The sequence below is a fragment of the Balearica regulorum genome, chromosome 25 (genome assembly GCF_011004875.1).
Source record: "Balearica regulorum gibbericeps isolate bBalReg1 chromosome 25, bBalReg1.pri, whole genome shotgun sequence".
In the NCBI taxonomy this organism is placed as follows: Eukaryota; Metazoa; Chordata; class Aves; order Gruiformes; family Gruidae; genus Balearica; species Balearica regulorum.
The window spans coordinates 557,316-581,513 of NC_046208.1; the positions used below are offsets into that span (position 1 = coordinate 557,316).

The window sequence follows — 24,198 nt, forward strand, 5'->3', positions numbered from 1 at the left end:
CCTGTTATTGGCCAACTCTAGGGCCGAGGGGTGTCCCCTCTTTATAACTACTATATCCCAGGCTGCAGCAATTGAGAGCTGCTGAGATTTAACACTTCAGCACCTGCTGCTTCTGGGGGAAGCAGTGTTGGAGCTTCGGCTTCTTTTTTTTCTCCTTCCTTGGGTACCACACACAACCGCAACCGTGTCTCGCCAACGAGCCAAGATGTCCAAAGTGGCCAAATATCGGCGACAAGTTAGTGAAGATCCAGATATTGACAGTTTGTTGTCTACTCTGTCTCCAGAGGAGATGGAAGAGCTGGAAAAGGAGCTGGATGTGGTGGATCCAGATGGAAGCATCCCTCTGGAGCTCAGTCAGAAAAACCAAACAGAAAATTCCTCATCTGGCCCGCAAAACTGCGACACAATGCTCAATCACTGCGAAAAGGACACCAGGAAACTAATTCAGAGGGAACACTCGATAGACGTAAGTCACATCTCCCCACGCTTGAGCTGTTTCTGTGGGAAATGCAGGGGCATACCCGTGAACTCTGCTGGGCTGTTTTAGGGGACAAGATGGAAAACATGAACCTCAAGAAAGGCGTGCTGTGCTTGCTAAAGAGGAATAGCTGTCATGTAGAGACCAGAGGAGCAAGGCAGGGAGCTGGTCCAGGCGCTCTGGGAGGGAACGGGGTATTTCATGAAATCCTGGTGTTACTGACAAAGCCAAAACCTGTGCTGGTGCCAGGGATTTTCTCTCTGCCTCTGCTCTAACATCCTTTGGCAGGGCTAGCAGCAGAGATGGTACTCCCAGAAGGCAGATGGAGGGGCCCGTGCAGTGACAGCAATCCCACGGGCTGCATTTTCTTTCTCCTCCTGCTTGTTTTGGGGTTTGGTTTTGTTTTTTTTTCCTTTGGAGGTCTCTGGATTCTTAGTTCTTTCACTGCTTCTTGTGCAAAAGCTCAAACAGTCTCTGGTTCTTGTGGAATAAAGTTTGCTGCTTTGTGGAAATCACTCCGAGAAGCAGGTTTTGCCCCAAGCTGTATGTTGTGTGTTTATTGTTCAGTTAAAATCATTCTTTTTCATTTTGATTTGGATACATTTATCTCCTTCTCTGCACCTGGCAAATACTTTAATAGCTTGCTTTCAGCTAGAAAGCTTTGTGCTAGTTCCTCTCCTCTTTTTGTGCCTTGCCTTAGTGGGAGCCAATCCCACTTCTCTGTAACATTTATTAACCTCTGCACTAAGAATATTTGGTATGTGCTTTGTGCGTGGGAGGCTGGGAAGCATTTGGTTTCCCTAGTTTTTCATGGCAGGCTGAGCCAGAAAGTGAAAGAAGGAGACTCTTGAGCTATTTATCTGTGTAGTCACGGGCAGATTTCATGTCCCGGGCTGGATTCACATCTGCTGTGACGGGACAGGGCTGAGGAGTCTCAGCAGTGTAAGCAGACCAGGGGCTTATGTGGATACCTCTCTGTTGCCTGCTCTGGCTCTGGTTCCTTATCTATTCCCGGTCACCCAGCAGTACCTTGGATCTCACAGCTGAGTAACTGAGCTCTAACTTGCTCGGGAGCACTTGGAAATAGCTCTTTATGGATGTGTGCAGAATTTATCATAGGAGGGTCCTCTCCTGACCGGAGCCTGGGAGAAACCAGGGAGAAAAAGATTAAAGTTGCAGCTATAGGAGAAATAAATGAAGGTTTATTTTGGATACCTGAACAAGACATTAAATAGTTCCCCCCACCCCTCTCCAAGGGGGGGTTGTGCTGCCTGGGAGCTTTGCTCTGGCTGTGAGGAGAAGGCATTCGCAGCCTTCACCATCTATATGTGGCGTTTGATGTGGGCAGGGGGACAGAAAGCGCCGTGCCCCTCACCACAAGGGCACTGAGTTTATTTTCCCACTGATATGCTGTCACATGGTGGGGAAACACAAGCACTGCTGGACAAACCTGCCTGGAAAGAGAAATGCTGTTATGTTATCCCAGTTATCCCAGTGATGCCGCAGGTGTTTGCACTGGTTTGCAGGTGATCCGAGCACTGAGAGCTGACACTGAAAAAGCTGCTTTTTCAGGCAGGTGTGACTCTTGCATTCGTCATCACTAGTGATGCTATTTTGTTTTTAACCATGGGAAGATGAGGAGTCGACTGGGAATTGGGATAGGGAAGTGTCCATGATGAGGAGGAAGGGAGGAAATTTGTAGGTTTTGGAAAAAAGAGACCTGGGAGGTTGTCTGGTTAAACACTACGTTATTTGGAAGATGCCTGAGTGTGTGTGTCTGTGCTGCGGGACAGGACTCGCGATGGTGGCAAGGGATGGCACGGGTAGGAGAGGCACCCCGGGAGAGGGTGTACAGCTCCGGCTGGTGCAGAGGGCAGTGGCAGAGGTCCTGAGAAAAACGCTGGTTGTAGTCTCCTTTGAACTTCAGTAGCTTCAGGCCGTGGAAGACAAAGCAAGTTGGCTGCCAGTCAAATTTATCAGTGAAACTGGCCCAGTTAGATTACATTGCAGTAACTGGATATGGCAGAACTGACTTTCTTCTTCTATTTCAATCCCTGGAGGCCAAGAAAAAAATATCCTCCACCCTTTCCTCCTTGGCATTGTTAGGACCTGGGATTAGCATCTATAAAATGCCAGCTCCAGTGCTGGCACTTCAGGAGCAGGGACTTTGCTCCACCACAGGCACGGAGGATGCAATGGGACGGGATGGGATCACCAAACCACAGAAGCAATCGCAGCAACCAGCCCAGGAACCCAATGGTTCCCTCCATCCAAGGAAGCCACAGGGGTATGTTTTGCTGCAGGACGGCGTGAGAACATGGAGCCATCCAAAGCATCCCAGGCGGCTCTTGAGCTCTCACCCGGCTGCTCAGAGCCCTGAGACCTGTGATGACAAATCCCTTTCTCGTATCAGTGGATTTCACGTTGCAGCAGACAGCGAAGCACTTGTGCCTGCCAACACAAGCATTGTGGCTGCACACCCACAGGGGATGGCATTCCCTTGGCCAAATGCAGGCATCACCTTCTCCATGTCTGTCCCTGCCTCTTTCCCTTGATGGCTCCCAGCATCGTGCATCACAAAACTGGGCACCGCCTGGCATCCTTGATTAAACGCATCAAGCAAAACCTTTGCAAGTGAGAAGCAGACGCGTGAGCGTGGGAGGGAGGTGCAGGCACGAGGGCAGGGAAGGAATGGGAGGCCCTTCCAGTGGGACTGGCCCGCTGAACATCTGGAAGATGTTATGCTGCGTCTGTGATGTCTCTTCAGTAGGGAGGGACAGGAGGTTAGATTCATATCCTTGACCTACAGAGCAGTTATAGGTCTGTAGCTGCCTTGCAGGAAGGCACTGAGGATAGAAGATATTAGGGGGTTCCTAGTCCAGCTCTGCAGTGGTGCCTCAGGCTGTATTGTTATTGCTAAAACTCATTTTGTAAAGCTGGGAGGTGACTGGGTCACAGCCCGTGCGGTGCAACGGCTGCTCCAGCTCCCTGCTGCCTGCCAGGACCGGGGCAGCATCAGCACGGGGCTGGCAGTGTGCTGACCCCAGCTGCTGCACTCCTGTCTCCCCACTATTTTTCCTCCTCCCTCCTGTTCTTCCATCCCTTCTTTGCCCCTGCTTTGTGCAGTGGCTGGTGGGACATTGTTTGCTGGGATCTGCAGGAATTTCTCCAAAGTGCAAAATAAGGTATTTTAAAGGGAAATGTTGAGTTTCTGCTCGTCTCACAGTTCTTCTTGCAGTCGTTGCTCTGTTCTTGGACTGACTCCAGGCACCCCCATTCCCTTCTAAATATTGGGAGGAGTGGGTATATTTAGAAATATTGTAACTACATAATAACACATCTTCTTAGTGATGAAAAGGGCAGACTTGGGTAACTAGGAAGCAGTTTATAAACAGCCCAAAATAGATGTGAGCTTTGCCCTAACTTCTCCGCACTGGAGAGCCAAATTCACATCTTGGTGATGCATTAATTAATTAATCTTCATTTTGTATTGCTAGCAAGTAAAAGTATACCCAAGTTCAACAGTGGGTCTTGGGATGGTGCCTCTTTTTAGATGCACTCCACAAGGCCACCTTGTAGCTCCATGTATCAAGGAAGCCAAAGTTAAACTAATATTCACGAGTAGACAGATGGAGAGGTGATTTCTAATAGCTCATGGCTTTTTACTGTAGCAGGCAAAGACATAATGAGAGAGAAATCTATGTTAGAAACATACTGTAAATTTGAAGCAGTGGCATTAACCGAAGGATGATTTACCTGGGGGCACAGCTGACTTGCTATCACTTGAAATCTTTATATCATGCCTGGGATTTCTCTTTAGAAGAGGAAAAGCTGACTGCCAGGGGACAGGGACTCTCCAGGTTTGTCTGACAGCTCAGATGGGTTTTGTTAGAGCTAGTCTGGTTTTGTCCAGTTCTTCCTCTGCTGTCGGTGACATCTTCTTTAAAAAGCATGTATCTATGCATATAGCACTATGACATACACCCTGGAGATACTCCCATCTTTCCCATTGACATTCGGTCACTTCTAAAGCCCCTCAGGAGTTAATGCAGGGAAATTGCATGTGGGGGCATTATCCTACTGATGGAGGGGATTCATTCCAGGGCCACAAAAACTCTTCTTTTTAGCAACACTGGTGGATGTCTCTTTCCATGTAAGCCTAGGGAGCAGCTCCTTGGAGGAGAAGGCTCTGAGTAGGAGGAGGCGTTGAATGCCAGGGCAGATGTGCACTGTGCAGATGGCCCCTGTATTTTTGTCTCCTGAAGGTTGAACACTCTTCCCACAGGAGGTGAGGTGGCTCAGGAAAGTGTCTTCCAACACCTTTCCCCTTCCTCTTGGATGTCCCACTCCCCACGCAAGACACCCTCCTGTTCCAGGTCCATGCATCCTTATCCCTGCAGGCTGCTTTGCCTGGCCCAGTGCTCCTGGGGACATTCTTGTGTCCCCAAGCACTCCTCAATCCAGGCTGCATACAACTGACAGCAAGTGGTGGGACACCGTTCTTCATGGCCAGGTTTTGATGCAGATGGAAAAGCAGTGACCTTGGAAGGAGTTTACTTAATCCAAATGTGGCATATTTGAAGGATGCTGGTGTTAGAGGGCAGCAGGTCCTATTGCCATGGATAAGTATTACAAAACTCCTTGGGAAGGTCTTGTAAAAAGTCCTGCCTTCCTTTCTAACTTACTGGGGTCTGTGGTGTAGACTTGGCACTTGCTGCTGGGTGGTATTTAATCCAGTTACTGGTGGCTATATGTTGAGGGACATACCATGAAAAGTGGAAATCCTTACCACTGAGCCCTTCTTCAACACCACAGAAAAACAAGTTAGTATTTAAATTTCTTATTAATGCTCAAAGCTTGTCATCTTTTCATGAAAATATCTGGAGGGAAAACAAGCTCCACATTTAAATAGCTGGGACAGACTCAAGGGAAATTGCAAACGAGGGAAAAGAAGCGGTTGTATCATTCTTTAAGCATCTTACCAGTCTGTGACTAACACATATGTATTTAAACTCTGCTGTTCTGTTTATCAGCCAGTTCTGTCGATATGCCAAGACTGTTCCTTCTCTCTTCCAAGAGTTTTCACCAGTTCCCAGCTCTTGTCTTTCTTTTAACCATGTCCTGGGCAGGTCTCTGGCAGTCTGGGTTCATGCTTTTCCCTCATCAGAACACGTCATTGTTCTGCCCAGCTCCTGGCCGCCGAAAGAGGTGTAAGCAGTGGGTGACACTGGGGCACCCTTCCTCCTGGTGCTCCTCCAGCAGCTCCCAGCTCACGCTGGGGTGGGCAGAGGACGAAGGTGTGAGTCTTTCCACCAGCACACAGAGGGGGAATGGAGCTGGCGGCTCCCTGATCTTTGCATTACTCCCACCGACGAGAGTCAGGGATATCCAAAATAGTTACACATTTTGAAAGAAACTAAAGGTATTATGTCATTTCTATTTGGTCCTTAAAGGAGGCCACAGATGGTCTCTGCTTTGTTTGTGGCCTCTCCAGCCTGCTGCAGAACAGCCCATCCAGGAGAGCCCTTTTATTTGTCACTTTTCGTTGTTCAGAAATGAAAACTGCCGTTGTCTGCACTCAGATGTTTCATTCTTCATTTCTGAAAATGTACCAACCCTGTAAAGAGAAGGACAAGCATCAGAAGCAAGAGCTGTCAGCTAGCAACAGATAATAAAACAGACCTCGAAGGCGAAAAGAGAAGCAGGAATGATGCAATGACAGATAACGGAAGGATCTGCAGTGTAGACAACAGCTGAAGTGAGAGAGGTGGCAACACACCCGGGTTTGAACTGCATTTCTGAGTAAATGCTGTGAGAAGGAATGTGCCAGCTAGACCGGTGTTTTTGTAACACCGTTGGGCAACGATGGCAGAAACTTTGTTTTGCTGTGACCCGGGCAAGTGGCCGCACAAAGCGTTCCCAGTGACTCGTAGGTCACGCCAGAGGCACACTCTGTCTGGGAGATATGCAGTCCATCTAAGGGCACAAGCAGGAAAAAAAAAGCTGAATTTCTAGTCAGTCTGAAAAAAAACCAAGAGTAAAAAGCTGAGTTCTATATTTACATAAACCACAACGGGGATGCAGATAAATCCATGGAAATGCTTGGAGTGTTTAGCTTATATGGGCCGAGCTGCCACAGGCAGGGAGGTTTATTGTCTGTTTATGCTGAGCTGATAAATAGACATACAGAGGAGGAAAAGAGCTGGGATCCTTTACGTATCACTTTCTTTCACAGCGTTATGACATCATTTGTGTGCTAAAATGGTCTGAGTGACTCAGCTCCCAGCAGGACGCTGGGATTAACCAGTCGTGTCACTCAAGCCCACCCTTTGCCATGGTGGGAATCACAGGACAGTGGAGTGAAAGGATCTCACTTTGCAGGGGAGGAGGTATCAGGGCACTTGTTTTGAAGTCACGGTGTGGATAGCAGCAGCAATGGTGGACCAGCATGAAGTGACATGAGTCCTGCTTGGTCCTTTCCTCTGCCCAGAGTGAACAAGATTGAAAACAAGAACAAGAGCTGCAGAAATACAACAGGGAGGTTGCCCAGGGTCACAGAGGTGTTCTGGTGACCATTGATGTTGGGTTGAGTACCCCAGGGCTGAGACACAATATTTGGGTCAGGATTCACACCGAGACCTGCCAGATGCTGCCAAGGGCTCCAAGCAGTCCTGGCTCCTGGCAGGGGCACAAGAGCACAAGGCGGACATGCCGGCACGGGAACCGGCACCCGCACAGCCATGAGAGCTGCCCGCAGCAGAAAGGGAGCTGCAGTTTGCTTCCTTTCAGGGAAGATCTTCAATTTCTGAGAACTAGAGATTGTGACTCCTGGGACGCCCTGCTTTATCTCATTAAGTGCTGTGTTCTGACTACAGCTCCCACGTGGTGCAGAAGCCCAAGGAGCCAGTGCTCTTGTTTCTCATAAGCTATTTAAGGATTTTGACCAGCAAACCAGCTCTGATTTTGGCAGGTACGCACCTGGGGCTGGGGCTTATCTCACCTGCTTCAAAGACCTTGATTCATCCTCCCACACTGGGTGCCTGTGGCCACTGGTGATGCCGTGGGGTGACTGTGATGGTCCCGTGGGCTGGCTGATGGGACCCATGGGAGACCTGCACCAGCAAGGGGCCTGGAGATGCTTTCCATGTAGTCCCAGGAGGCTGGGAGGCAGAGACCTGATTCTTGAGCATCCAGCCCCCATGACACAGAGGACGGGAGATAGGATTTAAGATTCGCTAAGGCTGATTTGCTGTTCTTCTGTTACTAAAAATCTGAGAAAGGTTCTTCGTGGGCTGCCCACGGAAAGCACGCCGGGCAGAAATCCAGCCTTGAGGTGGCCGTGGTGTGAATCGCTAACGTTCGCTGCCGTTTGCAACCTCTGCCAAAGAGGAGGTGATCAGAGGAAAGGTCTCAGCTTCGGAACATCCACTTCAGCCATGGCAGTGCCAGGAGAAGAGGCTGGGAATACAACAGACAGAAGAGAAAAACCCTGACTTCTAAAACCAGATTTTGTTAGAGGAGAAAAAGTTTCCATTTGCAGAGTATCCAGCGGCTTTAAGGGCTTTCTGGAAAATGGCTGCATGTCACTGTGGAAGGGCTGGAGCTATTCTATTAAAGGATTCCCAGCTGAAACATTTGTTATGTGCCTTAATTCGGCAATGAAGGCAAAGCAAGACAAAAGTCAGGGCCAGAAGTTGTCTGGTCTCTGGAACAGTGCTGCATCTCAGAAGGAGGATGTTTTTAAAAACATTGGCCTGAGAAGTGCAAAGGGACAGTTATATTTGGGGTCAGAAAGGTCTGAGCAGAAGGGAAGGGGAATAACTGAGCTCCTCATTAAAATAACAGAGTAATAGCTGAGGCGGGACAGAGCAACAAGTTGTTTACATCGCTCTGGGCTTTAGCACATCGAGCATGGCCTAGGGGGTCATGCTAGGTCTGCATGTGTCCCAGTGCTGGAAGCTGAGGTCCTTTCACCCTTGCTTCATGCCCAAAAAATCCAAATGTGCCAAGAGAGAAACTGTTTGCTGCCTGGGAATGGTTCTACCAGGGTGCCCGTGGGGGCCAGAGCTCTGTGGGGTGTACAGGGAGTACGAGCAGGGTATCTCACAACACCAGCCCACAATAAGGTAGATGAGGACCAGGAGGGTTGCTCTGGCACTGCTGCAGGTAGAGCAAAGCCAGATCCCCTTGTAAGTGGGTGGGTGTCATGTAGACCTGGCCTCAGCTGTCCTGGGCAAGCAGGATCAGCAGAAGCCTCATGGTCCCGTTTCCTCCAGTGGTCTCTGGCAATCTGGATTTAGGAGGTCTCAGGACTCGGCCAAGGACACAGCATTTTTTCCAGGAATGTCCTTGGCTCTGAGTTGTCCCTGAGAAGAAATTGGCTGAGGAACGGAGGAAAGGAGCAGCTTGGACAGCTTGTTGTGGTTTAGCTTGGCTCCAGCAACCCTCTCACATGCCTAGAGTGTAATGGCAATGGGTACCCAAATACCCAGGAACGTCAAGTGCAAAACAACCTGCCTTTGCCCACTGCCCACCTCAAGGGACTTCTCCGTGCAGTGGGACAGTCTTGGGGGATATCTCTGGCCCCTGGGAGCTCTCATCTGGCTTGTGCCCAGCCTCCTCAGCCCCCTTCGCCCATGGTTGCACTGAGGGGTGGTGGGATGCTGGTGCCTCACTCACAGGCTCTGGCTGGGATTTGGGGTGGTTGGGCAGGACAGAGGGGAAATTGGGGGCTCCTTTAGAGCCGATACAACTAGGTAGGCATCTCCAGAGGATGATGCAGATGCCCAAGGTTAGAGCTGTGGGTTGTATCTCAGAGTGGTGACTCTGGAGACCTTTGTAGGACCCAGTAGCATGTGTAGGACAGACTGAAACCCCTCAGTCAGGATTCCAGATTGGCTTGTTAATTATGGATCCATAACTATGCCTAAACCCCCTACTTCACATAGCCAAATCCACCTTCCTTCCCTTCCCAGTCTGGTCTGGGAGCCCCCAGCTGACCAACACTTCTTGATGAGCTGTCTCTCTGTCTCTCAGAGGTCCACCCTTGTCCCTGGGGCTCCCCCACTTCCCAGCTCTCACACCTCCAAAAGCCCCTCTGTCACTCAGGATTTGCGTGGAAGCGATGGAGCTTTGCTGGTGTGTACCTGTTGCCTAAGCCATGCCCTGCCAAGAGATGAACTGGAAAATGTCCTGTTGGCTGTGAGAGAAATTTATTATCCCAGCAGAGGCTGGCAGAAAGGAACAGTCTCTTGGTCTGGACTTTATTCCCTATTCCTACATCTCTGGAGGGATTCTGGTTGGTTTGCAAGGAGCACAGCTCTGGGTGGAGAGTATCTGTTGGTCGTAAAAGCCATGTGCCAATCAGCTAGCACACCGAAATGTCTCTGCTGGTGGAGTTGCTGGAGAGGAGGGAGGCAGTGAGTCGCAAGGAGAAGACTCATGGGCTCCAGTGTACATGCAGAAATTACCCCATGTGGCTGAAATAATTGCTGAATTAATTAAGTTTAGCTGGTCCTGTTGTCCTTCAGCAGATGTCTGCATCTTGGTTTAGGATGCATGGTATAGGGCAGTTTGGTTACAAGCAATGATAACTCCTTGGTGCTTGCAAGAGTGTAGGCACAAGACTTGTGCCTACAAGTGGACATGCAGCTCACCTGATTTAGTTAAATAGGTGCGATTTCCATGCGTAGGCAGTTTCTGAAGGCACCAACGCTTGCCTCTCGCTTTGCTCAGACGTCCCCACAGCTGCATGCAGGTAAGGACCATGCCCCTCTGCTCAGGCGTGTGCAAAGCCTGTGTCCCCATTGCCATCCGCAGCGAGCAGCAGCTGGAGTCATCAGCCACGCTGGAGCTAACCCTGGATTTTCCAGCGGTGCTCATCGTTAGGGTGGGCCTGATCTGGCTCAGGCTTCCCCTCTTGTGCTCTTGATGCTCTCATATCAGCTGGGGGGGGGGGGGGGGGGGTGATGTCTCACAGCTGGGGGATGATACCTCACAGCTGGCTTCCAAAGGCCACCAGAGCTGCAGGTGCATTACAACCGAGTGTCAGCTGCAGGTTGAGTTCGCTATTTCTGGAGCCATTTTCACATGAAATACAGATGCAGATTTGGCCCTGAGATCTTTTGCTGACAGTCCCATTTCCTCCTGGGCTGCAGCATGCCATGTACCCCCAGCAGTGAACCTCATGGAGGAGCCATCCTGGACTCTTCTGGTTTCCCCCTTTCAGCCAAGCCCTCCTTGAACCCCGATGTGGCACAGGTCCCCAGAGCCAACATGGAGCTGCTTGGCAGCATGTGCTCCCCTCCAAGTGATCCTTCCATCCTTACATCTTTAGCTCTTTAGCTGAGCCAAGCACATGGCCGGCATGGTGCGGCATTGTGTTCAGCCTGGTAATCCAGGCCATGATGAACTCTTCCCAGGACATACCTCTGAAAATAACTGCAGGCTGGTGAAAGCTGGCCCCTTCCAAAGACAAAACATTTCTTCTACAAATGTATTTCCATATGTCCCCCCTGCCAGGGAGTGATGTAACAGCAGCCGCCAGGCAACAAAATGCCCCTTCCCTCCGGCTTGGGTACAGGTTTTGCAAGTCCCTGGATAACCCATCCTCTCCTCTCTTCCCCAGCATGTTCTCCTTTCACTTAGAAACCTGCCTGTGGGCACAGCGGGTTGACCCTTCTCTCTGCCAACTCTCAATTCCTGTGCTAAGCAAACAGCCAGATCGACACCTACCACCCGAGCAGTGATTTTCTACCCCAAAATGAGCTGCAGGGCTTTCAGGGCAGGAGGCAAGAACCATTGCATCCCCACCACACACAGCAGCCCCTCTGCTCCACTCTGCTCCCACCCATCCCCAGCTCGACCGGCTGCTCCGTCCCCAGCCCCATCGCTTGCTCAGCATCAGGAGCGGTGCTGCGAACACTCAGATTCCAGACAAGAAGTTCCCAGTCTCCTTTGCCTTTTAAGGAAACATCTGAGTGGGTTTGAGGGTTACAAATGCTAACAAGCAATGGCAATGCTCATTTTAGTCTATTTAGAGGAAACGGGAAGGCATTTCAGTTCATCAAAACACTGGTGATTAATCAGCCAAGTACCAGGCTGTTTTCATTAGGCTTATTTTTAAAGGTCTGACACGCTGTGTAAAAATATTCCCCTAATAATCGTGCTTGCAGCAGAGGGAATGGCACAGGAGGGGGTGCAGCGGCACTGGTTTCTAGGTATCCAAGGTAAATATGTCAGCGTGGCAGAGAGGAGCAAGCAGGCAGGACTCAAGATGGCAATGGAGAGGGTACAGGGCGGCACTGGCCACTGTGGATGGAGACAGCTTGGCTGGTTGCCTGAGCTGCAGGAGAAGGTGCGCTGGTGGCTGCAGGGACAGCTAGGGTTTCAAGACCGGGGGAAGGATGCTTTTCTCTCTCCTCCTCTGCATTATCCTGCCACACAGCTCCTCTGCTGAACTCCAAGAGCTGGAGCTACATGCTCCATTTCCAGCCCAGAGGTGGGGACTTCTGCACTGTCACTGGTGAGCAGAGCTTGGGACGGTTTCACCACCTGGGGATGGCATCTGCAGTGGAGCTGGGGTGGCAGGGCACACCAAGAGCCCAGGATGGATGCAAAGGCAGGGGGAGATGAAGGCACAAACCCTCTTGGGCACACGCGTGGCCTCAGGCAGGACCGAGAGCAGCTTCCGACCTGGCTTTAGAGATGCCCCCAGTCTCCACCAAGGGATGGAGAGTCTTGTGCAGCCAGTGGTGGATGGGTAAGAGTGACCTTTGGTTTTAGAAACACAGATCTGATTTCTTACCTGCAAGTTTTTGCTCCTGATTCCTCCCCTTCTGCCACTGCTGATGGAGCTGGGCGCTTGCAGAGGGCCTTCCCCAGCACGTACAGGGGTGCCACGGTCAAGGCAGCTCTGCATGCAATGAAACAGCTTGAACACCCTTACCCCTTGCTACCAGACAGTACTTTCTGCAATAACTTGCAGCTCTTTGACAAGATCCTTCCAGCGCATCCCAAATTTGCTGAATGCATGTGATCCCACAAACACTGCCCACAGTGGCAGTAACACCCGTGGCCGGTCACTGAACATCCGTTGTCTTCCTTTTCTCCCCTGCCCAGGGGCACAGCTGGCTCCTTTTCCACGTCCTTTTTTCTGGCTCCAGTACCCTCCTTCCCAAAGACTTGCCCTACACTGCAGCACCTGGACATGTGGCAACACATCCATGGATGCACTGTTTAATGAGAACAGCACTAATAATATGATCAAAAGACATTCCCAGCACTCGCTACAGCGGCTTTGCTAAGCAGAGAATGGCTAGGCATCTTATTTTGCTCTAGTTTCATCTTGTTTGGAGAAATCAGTTGCCTTCTCTGAGCATGGGAGATGATGTAGGTCCTTCTCTCCAGGGTTTTCCTCCCTTTCTCCAAGATCTGCTAATTTCTGGCCAAAGCCTTTGCTGTGGTTGGACTTGGATGGCCCAGGGAGCTTAGGGGAGACTAAGGGCTCCCAAATGTCAAGTTGTGTGAGCGTGGGCTGGCAAGGAGAAGGCTTTTTGGAGAGCTTGGTGTGGAGATGAGGCTCCTGGCTCTGACTCGAGGAGTGCTCGAGTGGACACTGAAGGGCTTCAGAGCCCTGGGGGGGCAACTGTCTCTTCTTGCAGGGACCTGCAAGAAACCTCTAACCTGGGACATCCCCAAACACCTTTGAAAGGCACCATCAGGCATCAGTGTGCAGGGACAGAGCGAGGCAGCAGCATCCTCATCGCACACACACCTCCTGTCCAGCCTTCTGCCAGGACAGACGTGGCTCTTCCTTCACCGAGGTGGTTCAGGATTTCACTGAGCATCCTTGCACCATCCCAGCCCTGGGAACAGGGCACATCGTGGTGAGAAGGGCCACCAGCTCAGTGCCAGAGGAGGTGGCATCATGTGCTCCCTGCAGCCCCCGGGACAGGGGGGTTCTGGCACTGGGGCACCCCTGGGAGCCCCATCCCTGGTCCCTGGGATTTGCAGCAGCAAGGGGCTGTGTGGACGCAGGGACGGGCTCTGTAGAGGCCTGGCATATGCCTTTCTGTCACCTGTTTAGGTCCGTGCAGGAGAGCCAAGAAATCTCTTAACTAAATAAATAGCTCTTTCGTCCCAGATGGCATCTGTTTATAAGCCAGGTACAAACAGTCCCCACGGCTGCCCTGCTAACAGCCAGGCCAGTTCTTTCCACAAAAAAAGCAGTCCCCGAGGGCCAGCAGTGCCATGTGCTGGGAAGGCAGAGCCACGCTCTGCCTTGGTACGGGCACCACAGTGCCCTGGGCTGGGGAAGACCTTGGCCAGGGCATCATCTGGAGGAAGAGGCCAGCCCTGGCTGCAGACCAGGGTCTCTGGACTCTGGATTTGGGGGTTCAAGGCACTGGGTGAAGCCATGGTGCTGTCCTATCCCAGGGAGGAGCCAGGGAGCTCGTAAAGGCATCACAGCTGCATCTCCCAGAGGCATCTTTCTTCCTTCTTTCCCCAAAGTCCCAAGTCCCCCCGGCAAAGATGACCCCTCACCTTGGTGCTTCCTCCTCCTCCTTCAGACAGCATCGCTGTGGTCGAGCTGAGGACGCCCAGATTAATCCCACAGCTGTAGATCTGAGCCTGACCTAACCACAGCTCCTAGCTAGCAGAGTCTCAGCACATCACCCTCTGCTCATCTCCAGACAGAAACCCCATGGCACCAGCTGGCACGCAGAGCTGAGCCGTGCTGCCAAAGCCAGGCACCCAGGAAGAGCCGGGCCAGCCGCGAGGGTTAGGAGCTGCGTGCTCCCCAGCTGCAGAGCAGGGAGAAGGAGGTTTAAACTGCCAAACCCAGAGGCAAACTTTACAGTAGGATCCTCCTCTATAGAGCAAACTTGGTCCCAACATCAGGGGTTCATCTGTCTTCAGTTAACTGTTCATAGCATTGGCTCCTCTCTGTTGGGAGTGGAGGTGTCTCATATCTGATGTTTGGGGACGTGAATCCTGTCCTGGTGCCCTGCTCTTACTGCCTTGCTGTAACAAAGTCTTAGTCCTGCACCTGCATCTCTCCAGGCACACAAGGAAGCAAATCTGGCACCATAAGAAAACCAACAGGTTGGAAGGCTGCATGCACCGAGCTGCTGTCCATGGCTGTGGTCGTAGAAGCAGAACATGTTGTCTTCCTATGACAGGAGACTCTTCCAGCCCCATTGGCCATGGGTGAAGGCTGCAACGAGGCATTTTTTGTGTCCTGGAGCTGCCAATGCTGGCTGTGGTCCGCAGCAATGCACAAGACAGGCTGTGCCAAGGATGAGGTTTAGTTGCTTGACAAAAGTACCAAAAATTATGTGAAAAGGGGGTTTGATTGACAAGAGGCAAACGATCAAATGGCCCTAAAGCATGAAGGGAAAGACAAAATCTTTTGCTGGCAGAGGTAGTTTGTAAGAAAATAGCCATCAAGCCTCAGGGTTGCATCTGTCTGCATGCAGGGAGGATGTAGTTGCTGCCTGAAGGTCAGCACTGGAGACCCAAAAGCCAAACTAAGCTCTTCCTGCATATCAAAGTCCCGTGAACACAATGGTGGCATCATGATAAGCATAAAAGCAAAGGCAAAAATTGCTTTTGAAGAGTGAATATACAAGGAGGCAGACAAAACAGAAGCACTGATGTTTGCCAGCCCACTAAGGAATGAGCAGGCATCTTGGCTGGATTGGAGACAAAAGAAGAAACTCAGGAGGTCCAGGGCACTGCTGCATGACTTCTTGGCACAGAGAGGTGGGGAGACCCCAGGGCAGGGGAAGGAGGTGCCAGCTGCAGTGACACTGCTATGCCCAACGCATGCAGCAAAATCTGCATCCTTCCCCAAGACCACTCCAGTTAAGCTCTTCCCTCCTATGATGCCTTTGGACACTGGAAGAAGATGTGCTGAGAAAACATGCATTACAAAGCAATAAATGCCAAATGTCCCCATCTCCTTGGTTTTCTGCAGGGAGATAGAAAATGCAAACTCATGTTAAAAGGAGGCCCATTTCAGAGAGCCCAGTGTCACTGGCTGTGGATGCTCCCCTGCTTGCACACACGTCCAGGCCAGCACAGGAAGTGTGTTGGGGTCTGGACTGGGCAAAACTGCAGAACATCCAGCTGGAAACCATTTAGAAAAGCTGAGAAAGCACCTGGGATTCAGAGAGGTGCAGGCACTAGATCCATCCTTGGTTAAAAAGGTGATTAAAAAGAGGATAACTTTTAGGAGGTGTGATAGGAAGGGATCAAACAGCACAGTCCACTAAGGGAGATGCATCCTGCTGCTTGTTAGGTTATCGTCTGTTCATTGGGGATGAAGGAGGGCAACCTACAGACCTCTGGAGCCCTTTGGGAAGGGACTGGTGATGGGAGGAGAACAGTGATGCCTTAGAGATCTGCAGTGGGACCTCGGCATGCCTGGGTCCTGTAGGCTCTGCCTACATTCGGGGCACTCGGATGCTGAATCCTCCTCTGGACCCAAGACCTTGGCTGGGTTAAACTTTCCTTTCCCAAAGCACCACCACAGGCTGCAGTGTGTGAACGTACAGTGGTAAATCACTCGGGTGAGATGGAGGAGGCTCTGGCCTGTATTCAGAGCTAAACTGTCATGATTTGCAGCAGGTCGCTTACCTCCCTCAAGAGTCCTAGCCGCGGGTCTGTCCCCTGCCATGGCACAGACCAGCGCTGGTTGTCCTTATGCTCCCCCATGGCACCTCCCTGTTGCCTCCACGATGCTCTCACCCAGTTTCTATCAGAAATGCCTGTTTTACAGCAGCTCCTCCCTTGTAGGCGTAGTCCAAGACCTTCCTGAGGCCGGGCTGTCCTGCATCCTCCCATGCATCTTCCCCAGCTGCAGTGGGGCCCCGTGGCTGCTCCTGTGTGACGGAGGTGCCGAGTTGGTGACAGTGAGACTGGGGTGGTGAGTCTGGAGGTCAGAGGCATCTGTCTTTGTAATGCCCCTGGTGTTTTTCTCTTGTTAGGAGAGCAGATTGAGCGAGAAGAATAAGGGAGCCAAGAATGAAGAAGAAAAGGGAAAGGAAGCTCCTTCCAAAGACCTGGCCCGGAAACGAGATACAAAAGTGGGGAAAGACTCTAAAAAGGAAGAAAGTGTTCAGAAAACAGACCCAAAAGTTAAAGCTGAGGCTGAGACCAAGACCAAAGAGGAGAGCGCTATCAACAGCAAAGTCAAGGCCATGGAGAAAAAGCTGATGGGGAAGGACAAAAAAGAGGAAGAGAAGGGCTCAACGTTGAAGGACACAGGGAAGGATAAAAAAGATGAAGAAAAGGGTTCAGCGTTAAAGAAGGATGCAAGGAAGGATAAAAAGGAGGAAGAAAAGGGCTCAGCATTAAAGAAGGATGCAGGCAAGGATAAAAAGGAAGATGAGAAGGGCTCAGCAGCAAAGAAGGAGACAGGGAAGGACAAAAAAGAAGAAGAAAAGGGTTCTGCATTGAAGAAGGGCACAGGGAAGGACAAAAAGGAGGAAGATAAGAGTTCAGGATTAAAAAAAGAGGCAGGAAAAGACACAAAGGGAGAAGATAAGAAAGAAAATGATAAAAAAGAAGAGGAAAAGAGTTCAGCTTTGAAAAAATCAAAGGCAGTCGAGAAGGAGAAATCCCAGCCAGAGGCAGAAAAGGCAGTGGAGGAGAAACAGGAGGCCAAGGTGGCAGCCGAGAGCAGCCCCTCCAAGCCCACCACCGGCAGCTCCTCAGATCAAGCCAAGGATGATGAAGCCTCCAGCATTTTTGATGAGCTTATCGAGAAGGTGAAGAACAACGACGCTGAGGTCACCGAAGTGAACGTGAACAACTCAGACTGTATCAACAATGAGACCCTAGTGCGCTTCACTGAGGCCCTGGAGTTCAACACCGTGGTCAAGCTGTTTGCCTTGGCCAACACCCGTGCTGACGACCACGTGGCCTTCGCCATTGCCATCATGCTGAAGTCCAACAAAGTGCTGACAAGCATCAACCTGGACTCCAACCACATCACAGGCAAGGGCATCCTGGCCATTTTCCGGGCACTGCTGCAGAACAACACGCTGACAGAACTGCGTTTCCACAACCAGCGGCACATCTGTGGGGGGAAGACGGAGATGGAGATTGCCAAGCTCTTGAAGGAAAACACCACACTCCTGAAGCTGGGCTACCACTTCGAGCTGGCCGGACCACGCATGACAGTCACCAACCTGCTGAGCCGAAACATGGACAAACAGAGGCAGAAACGCCTCCAGGAGCAGAAACTGGCACAGGAACGCGGGGAGAAGAAAGACCTCCTGGAGGTGCCCAAGCCCGGAGCCCTGCCAAAGGGGTCCCCCAAGCCATCCCCACAGCCATCCCCCAAGGCTTCCCCCAAAAGCTCTCCCAAGAAGGGGGGGGCCCCTGCCGCACCACCCCCACCTCCTCCTCCACTCGCCCCACCACTGATCAACGAGAACCTGAGGAACTCGCTCTCGCCGGCCACACAGAGGAAGTTGGGAGACCGGGTGCTGCCGGTCCAAGAGAAGAACTCACGGGACCAGCTCCTGGCAGCCATCCGCTCCAGCAACCTCAAACAGCTCAAGAAGGCAAGTGCAGGGCTGCGGTTGGGTCGCCTCAGGCAGCACCCTCTGTGGGGTGAGATCTGAGGTCATGTTCATTATCACTTGGGTAGTGGAGAGGTGAGGGCTGTCCTTCTCCAGTGCAGGATACAGAGTGGGACATCCATGGTCCCAAGCCGCGCACAGAGCACGTGGCAGGGGCAAATCCATCCCTTTGCCGAGAACACGGGGCAGGCAGATCCATCCCTTGCAGAGCAGATGGGGTCAGTAGATCCATCCCATGACAGGGCAACAGGAGAAGATCCATCCCTTGGCAGAGAGCATGAAAGGGGCAGATCCATCCCGTGGCAAAGTCGCTGCGGTGGGCAGATCCACCTCATTCCAGCAGTCAGGTTTGGCTCCAGGGTTTGGCACACAAGGAAGAAGCCGGCTTTAACCTATAACCCCAGGGGATGGAAATCCAAGACCTCCCCATGCAGAAAAGGAGCAGTGCTTAGCCGCAGCGAGGGAGGCTCACAACCCACTGTAGACCAGTGTCCATGCAGGCAAGAGCACACAGGCAGTGGGTCCCCAAGGGCGGAGACTCACCAAGCTCTTGCTGCCGCGTTGGCATGGCTGAACCCACTCCCATGGGAGTGGGAGGTAGCCCAGGCTGGCCAGAGAGGCTGCGTCTCCAACGCCGGTCCCAGCACAATGCCTTGAAACACCTCCCTCGCCCCAGGTGGTTTTATGTCCCTGGCCAGGCTGTCCACGAGCTGGAGCCTGGGGACAACCAGCCTGGCCAAGAGGAAGAGATGTCCCTGGAGCACTGAGCATTCCTGGCAGCAACGGAGAGAGGGGGCCAGCTCCACCGCAGCAGGTTCCCAGGCCATTCCAGCATCCCTTTTCATTGCTCCCCACTCCTCCCAGTAACGGAGTGTCTTCCCCGGCAGGTGGAGGTACCGAAGCTGCTGCAGTAGGAAGCGGGACAGCTTTCCCCCTGCAGCCCGGCGTGGCAGACCCCAGGACACTCGCCTTTCTCGTGACTGTTTCCATGACAAGCCCTTTGGGACCCTGCAGTGACCAACACCAAGGAGCAGCGATCTCTCTGGGATGGACGGAGGAAGGGCCGGGCCCGAGGAGGGCCAGCACGGTCGTTCGATGCAGTGCGGGAGGAAGATGTTGTATTTATTATTTTTATGGTTGTGAAGCCTTCAAGCTCTTTCTTTTGCCAGCACCGTGCCCCACTCTGCCCAGCCGCCTGGAGATGCCGAGGACAGAGGAGGGGTCTGCAGAGCCCGTCCTTGCAGAAAACTCCCCTCGGAGTGCACCGAAGGGGCTTGGCACCCTCCATCCCGGCTTGCCAGCAGGGCCCCCGAGGTGGTCCAGCGGAGGTACCCCCCCAGCCTTGCTTTTCGGAGGGCAGGGGACAGCCACATCGTTGTCATGGCTTGCCTCCCCACGGGGTGTCTGGGTGGCCAGAAGTGTTATGGGGCGCAGGCACAGCAGTGGGGTGCTGGCTTGTGGGGTGCAGGCTCAACATCAGGAGGAATCGGGGGGGTCAGAGAAGGGAGCGGCCAGGGAGAGACGGGAGAACAGAGGCAGTGGGGAGACAGGGGGTTGTGCCGCAGCCCAGAGGATTTTTGAAGTTTGGCTTTTCAACCCAATTTAGGGTATGGGTTTCTTCCCCTCTTCTTGACCCACCACACCTGACCACTCCACCTGCACCCCCATGCGGAAACCAAATCCTCCTCGGGGAGAGCAGGGGGGTGGCGCGTGCCTGTGCTGCCAGTGCCACCAGCAGCCCTGCCCACATCTCCACCCGTGGGCACGGGGCCGGGCAGGGACACTGCCTGCCCCCCAAAGTGGGTTTTGGGGGGTGCGCAATGCCCACACACACCACCACCACCCCCCCCCCGCAGCTGCCCGGCATGAAACCTCGTTAGCGATTTGTACGACTGCGGCCACTGCATCAGCAATAAAGCTCACCCAACGCTTCCCCCTGCCTCGGGGACGGTTCTGCGCCCCAGGGGTCCCTAGGAGCGATGACATGGTGGGGGGAGGGGCACAGGGGTTGTGTGGAAATGGGCTCAGCGCCCCCCCGGCCTGGGGCAGCTCTCCCCTCTCCCGGCACCCAGCACCCCACCACGGGGGCGGCCTGAACTGGGTGCACTGGGCCTCCCCCAAACTGGGCACCCCAGGGCTCCCACAGGCCTGTGGGGCACGACGGTGATGGGACCACCGTGCCGGAGCAGGGTGGTGCCTGGGGGAGGGGGGGGTCCCCACTGGCTCGGGGACCCCCCCATGGGCACGGACTGCACGGCCAAGCCGTGGCTGCCGAAACCGGGTGAAATGCCTATATTTGGGCATTTTGCAGGAGGGCAGCGCCTCGGCCTCGGCGTGCAGCCAGCACAACCAGGGGAGCAGAGCCGGCGGGCATGGGGGTTCCCTGCGCCCCCCGCCCCGCTCCCACCTCCCCGGTGCCCCGGGGGTGTTGGGGGGCGTGAGGGGGGTGTTTGGGGTGGGGCGGGGCACCTGACCCCACCTGGCACCCTGAGCCCCCCGTGCGGGCACCCAGGGCCAGCAGCAACGCCACACCGGGCACCCCGAGACCACCCAGCCACCGCCAGCCACTCGCCCGGGACTGCCGGGACACAGCCCAAACCGGGCACTGGGGAACCACCCCGAGCCGAGCACCCCGGGGCCGCCTGGAGCGCCACCCACCCCCCCAAACCGGGCTCCCCGGTGCCACTGGGACACCCCGAACTGAGCACCCGCCATCCCCGAAGCCGGACGGCCGGCGGTGTGACCTGACCACCGGCGGCCGGTAGGGGTCGCGCTACCGGAGCGGACCAGATCGGGTCGGCAGGGGGCGCTATAACGAACCGGGACTGTGGTTCCCGGCAGAGAGCGGTACCGGAGCCGTACCGGAGCGGCTGTGCGCGGCGGCGGCCGGTAGGGGGCGCGATAACGAACCGGGACGGCGGCGACAGCCGGCAGGGGGCGCGATAACGAACCGGGACGGCGGCGGCGGCCGGCAGGGGGCGCGGTGCCGCCGTACCCCCGCTCGCTCCGCTCCGCTCCGCTCCTCCGCGCCGTTCGGCGGGGCGCTCGGTATCGGGGAGACGGCGCAAGACAAAAGGCGCGGCGGCGGGGCGATGGGCGGCGGGGCGGCGCCATGAGGAGGAGACGGCGGAGGCGGCGGCGGCGGCGAGGACGAGCATGGCGGCGGGCGGCGGCGGCGGCGGGGCGCGGCGGGGGCTGCTGAAGCGGAAGCCGAACTTCACGCTGCAGGAGATCGACATCCTGATGAGCGAGGTGCTCAAGTACGAGCAGCTGCTCTTCGGCGCCGCCGCCAGCACCGTTAACGCCTACGAGAAGCAGAAGATCTGGTGGCGCATCACCAACAAGATCAACGCCGCCGGCCGCAACCAGCGCGATATCGGTGAGGTGAAGAACCGGTGGCGGGGGCTGCGCCGTCGGGCCAACGATAAGATCACCCGGCACCGGCAGGAGAGGCAGGGACCCGCCGCTCGACCTGCCGTCAGACCCGGCAACGGCAATGGCAACGGCAACGGTTCCGGGCCAGGCCCGCCGGAGCTCGGCCCCGGGCCCGCTCCCGGTTGGGGACCGCGAGGCGCCGCCGGCATCGACCCGCCGCTCCTCAGCGTCGAGGTGGTGGCGCCGCACGGTGGGTGCGCGGGGCGGGGGCGGGGGGGGGACCGGGACATGGACACAGGGGACTGGGACAGGTGCGAGGGGGGACCGGGACAGGTGGATGGGGCAGGGGGGGGACCGGGACATGGACACGGGGCACCGGGGCAGGTGGGGGGGAACAGGGACACAGGAGACCAGGACAGGGACATGGGGGACTGAGGCAGGGACATAAGGATGCTGGGACCAGGATGGGGATGTAGAGGGACAGGGGCAGGGACACGAGGGACCAGGGCCAGGACATGGGAGGACCAGGACATGGACACAGGGGAACAGGACAGGGACATGGGTGGACTGGAGCAGGGACATGGGGCCACAGGGACCAGGGTGCAGGAGGGACCAGAACTGTGACAGGGGCACAGGGACCAGGATGTGGGGGACCAGGACACAGACATGGGGGACCAGGACAGGGACACAGGGTTGCTGGGACCAGGACAGATGCGTGGAGGGACAGGGGCAGCAACGCGGGAGACCAAGACCAGGATGTGGGGAGACCAGGACACGGGGGACCAGGACAGGGACATGGGGGACTGGACAGGCACACAGGAGACCAGGACTAGGATGTGGGGGGACCAGGACATGGAGGGGACATAGACAGAGGGGAGAAGGACAGGGACATGGAGGACTGGGACAGGGATCTGCGGGGACCAGGGTAGGGAGATAGGAGACAGGGACAGCAACAGGGGCACTGGGACTAGGACAGGAGGATACCAGGATCTGGCTGGGGACATGAGGCACTGGAACCAGGACAGGGGCAAGGGACAGGGCACTGGGGCAGGAGACCAGGACAGGGCCAGCAGCACTGAGACCAGGTCAGGGACATGGGGGGGGGACCTGGGCCGTTAAAGGGGACTGTCACCAGGACAGAAACAGGAGGCGACTGAGACCAGGACAGAGATGGGTGTACCAGGCCTGGGACAGGGGCATGAGGGGACCAGGATCAGGCCAGGGATACGGGCAACTGGGAGGGACAAGGGACAGGGGGTACCAGGACAGGGACAAGAAGGGGCTGGGAGCAGGACAGGGAGGTGGTTGGAATTGGGACAGGGACATGGGCAGGACCAGGACAGGGACAAGGGACATGGGGATTACTGAGACCAGGACATAAACAGGAGGGGACTGAGACCAGGGCAGGGACCTGGGGGTCCCGGGCCCATGCAGGGACATGGGGGCACCACATTCAGGACAGGAATATGGGAGTACTGGGACCAGGAGAGGGACAAGGGACATGGGATGGGGCTGGACCAGGATGAAGGACACAGGGCTATGGGGATGTGTACATATAGAGGGGACCGGGACTGGGTGCAAGAGAGGGGACATGGGAGTACAGGGATGGGAACAGAGGAAGCACAGGCAGAAGGGGGTCAGGTCGCTCGGTCTGTGGGGTGCTGGGGAGACAGGAGGTCCCGCCAGCTGCCCTGCGCTCTCCGTCCATCCCACAGGCGTCAAGGAGGAGGCAGTGAAGGAGGAGCCGGTGGAGGTGAAGACTGAGCCCTTCCACAGCCCAGCCGCTGACAGCATCCCTGGCCGCGGCACCGAACGCCGACTACCCCATGCCGGCATCTGCCCACCCAGTGAGCTGTGTGAGGGCTGGAGCCGGAGCCCCCCCCGCCCCGCACCCCCTGAACTCTCCCTCAGTGACCTGGGCGGGCAGCAGGAGCCATTGGGCTCCGATTTCCCGAGCATCCTCTTCGAGCAAGAGGCTGAGCATCTCAATAACTGCGGCACGGGTGAACCGGTACCCCCCGGGACGATGGGGCTGTCGGATGGGGCACCCGACTGCACCCAGCTCACACCGGCTGAAAAACGCATTGTCCAGTCTAACGAACGGCTGGTCCAGGAGATGCGAGCTTTCCGACGGGAATATGCTGAGAGCCGCCGGGAGACCACCTCCGTCCTGCGTGTCATCGCCCAGGCACTGGGCGGCCTCAGCCGCAGCCTGGCCGAAATCCGTGACCTCTACCTCCGAGAGCAGGCGGTCCCCAAACCCTGAGCCCCCACGCAGCTGGCTGTGTGTGCCCGCGGCCGGCGGGGACCGCCCTGGGGACAGTTTCACCCCCCACCCCCAGCGCCCGGCTTGCTTCTTTTATTATTTTTATTATTATTATTTTTCCCCTCCATCCCACTTAAATAAAACTCAGAGCTGGCCCCGACTCCCCCCCCTCCCCGGGCTCATTGCAGGGTTTTGGGGGACAATGGGATGCTGGGACCCTCGATACCATGGGAGATGGGGCAGTGGTTTGCCCCCAGGGGGGTTCTGCATGGCTTTCCCCTGCCCCCCGGGGAGTGATGGACTTAGTGGTCCCAAATGTAGCCAGTGACTGGTCCTCCCCTCCCTGGTGACGCTGCTGGGGGGGAGAATCACCCTGGGAGGAGCTGTCAAAAATAGCCGGGGTGAATCACGCCCCCCCCACGCCTGTTCCTCGCTGCTGGCTGCGAAGGGAGACGGGTCCCAGTTCCAGTGGTTTGGGGGGGAGG

General features: G+C 55.1%; 2 protein-coding genes across 2 annotated transcripts; both read left to right on the forward strand.

Moving 5' to 3' along the window:
• LMOD1 (leiomodin 1) lies at positions 1-20,005 on the forward strand. The gene is made up of 3 exons (XM_010309306.2): positions 1-466; positions 16,471-18,054; positions 18,960-20,005. Exons 1-3 carry the CDS (start codon positions 206-208, stop codon positions 18,984-18,986), a joined length of 1,872 nt encoding a protein of 623 aa, XP_010307608.2. The 5' UTR covers positions 1-205; the 3' UTR covers positions 18,987-20,005.
• A 1,019-nt stretch (positions 20,006-21,024) lies between these two features.
• On the forward strand, positions 21,025-23,873 carry LOC142605214 (uncharacterized). The gene is made up of 2 exons (XM_075776213.1): positions 21,025-21,697; positions 23,163-23,873. Exons 1-2 carry the CDS (start codon positions 21,229-21,231, stop codon positions 23,711-23,713), a joined length of 1,020 nt encoding a protein of 339 aa, XP_075632328.1. The 5' UTR covers positions 21,025-21,228; the 3' UTR covers positions 23,714-23,873.
• Positions 23,874-24,198: the final 325 nt, after the last annotated feature.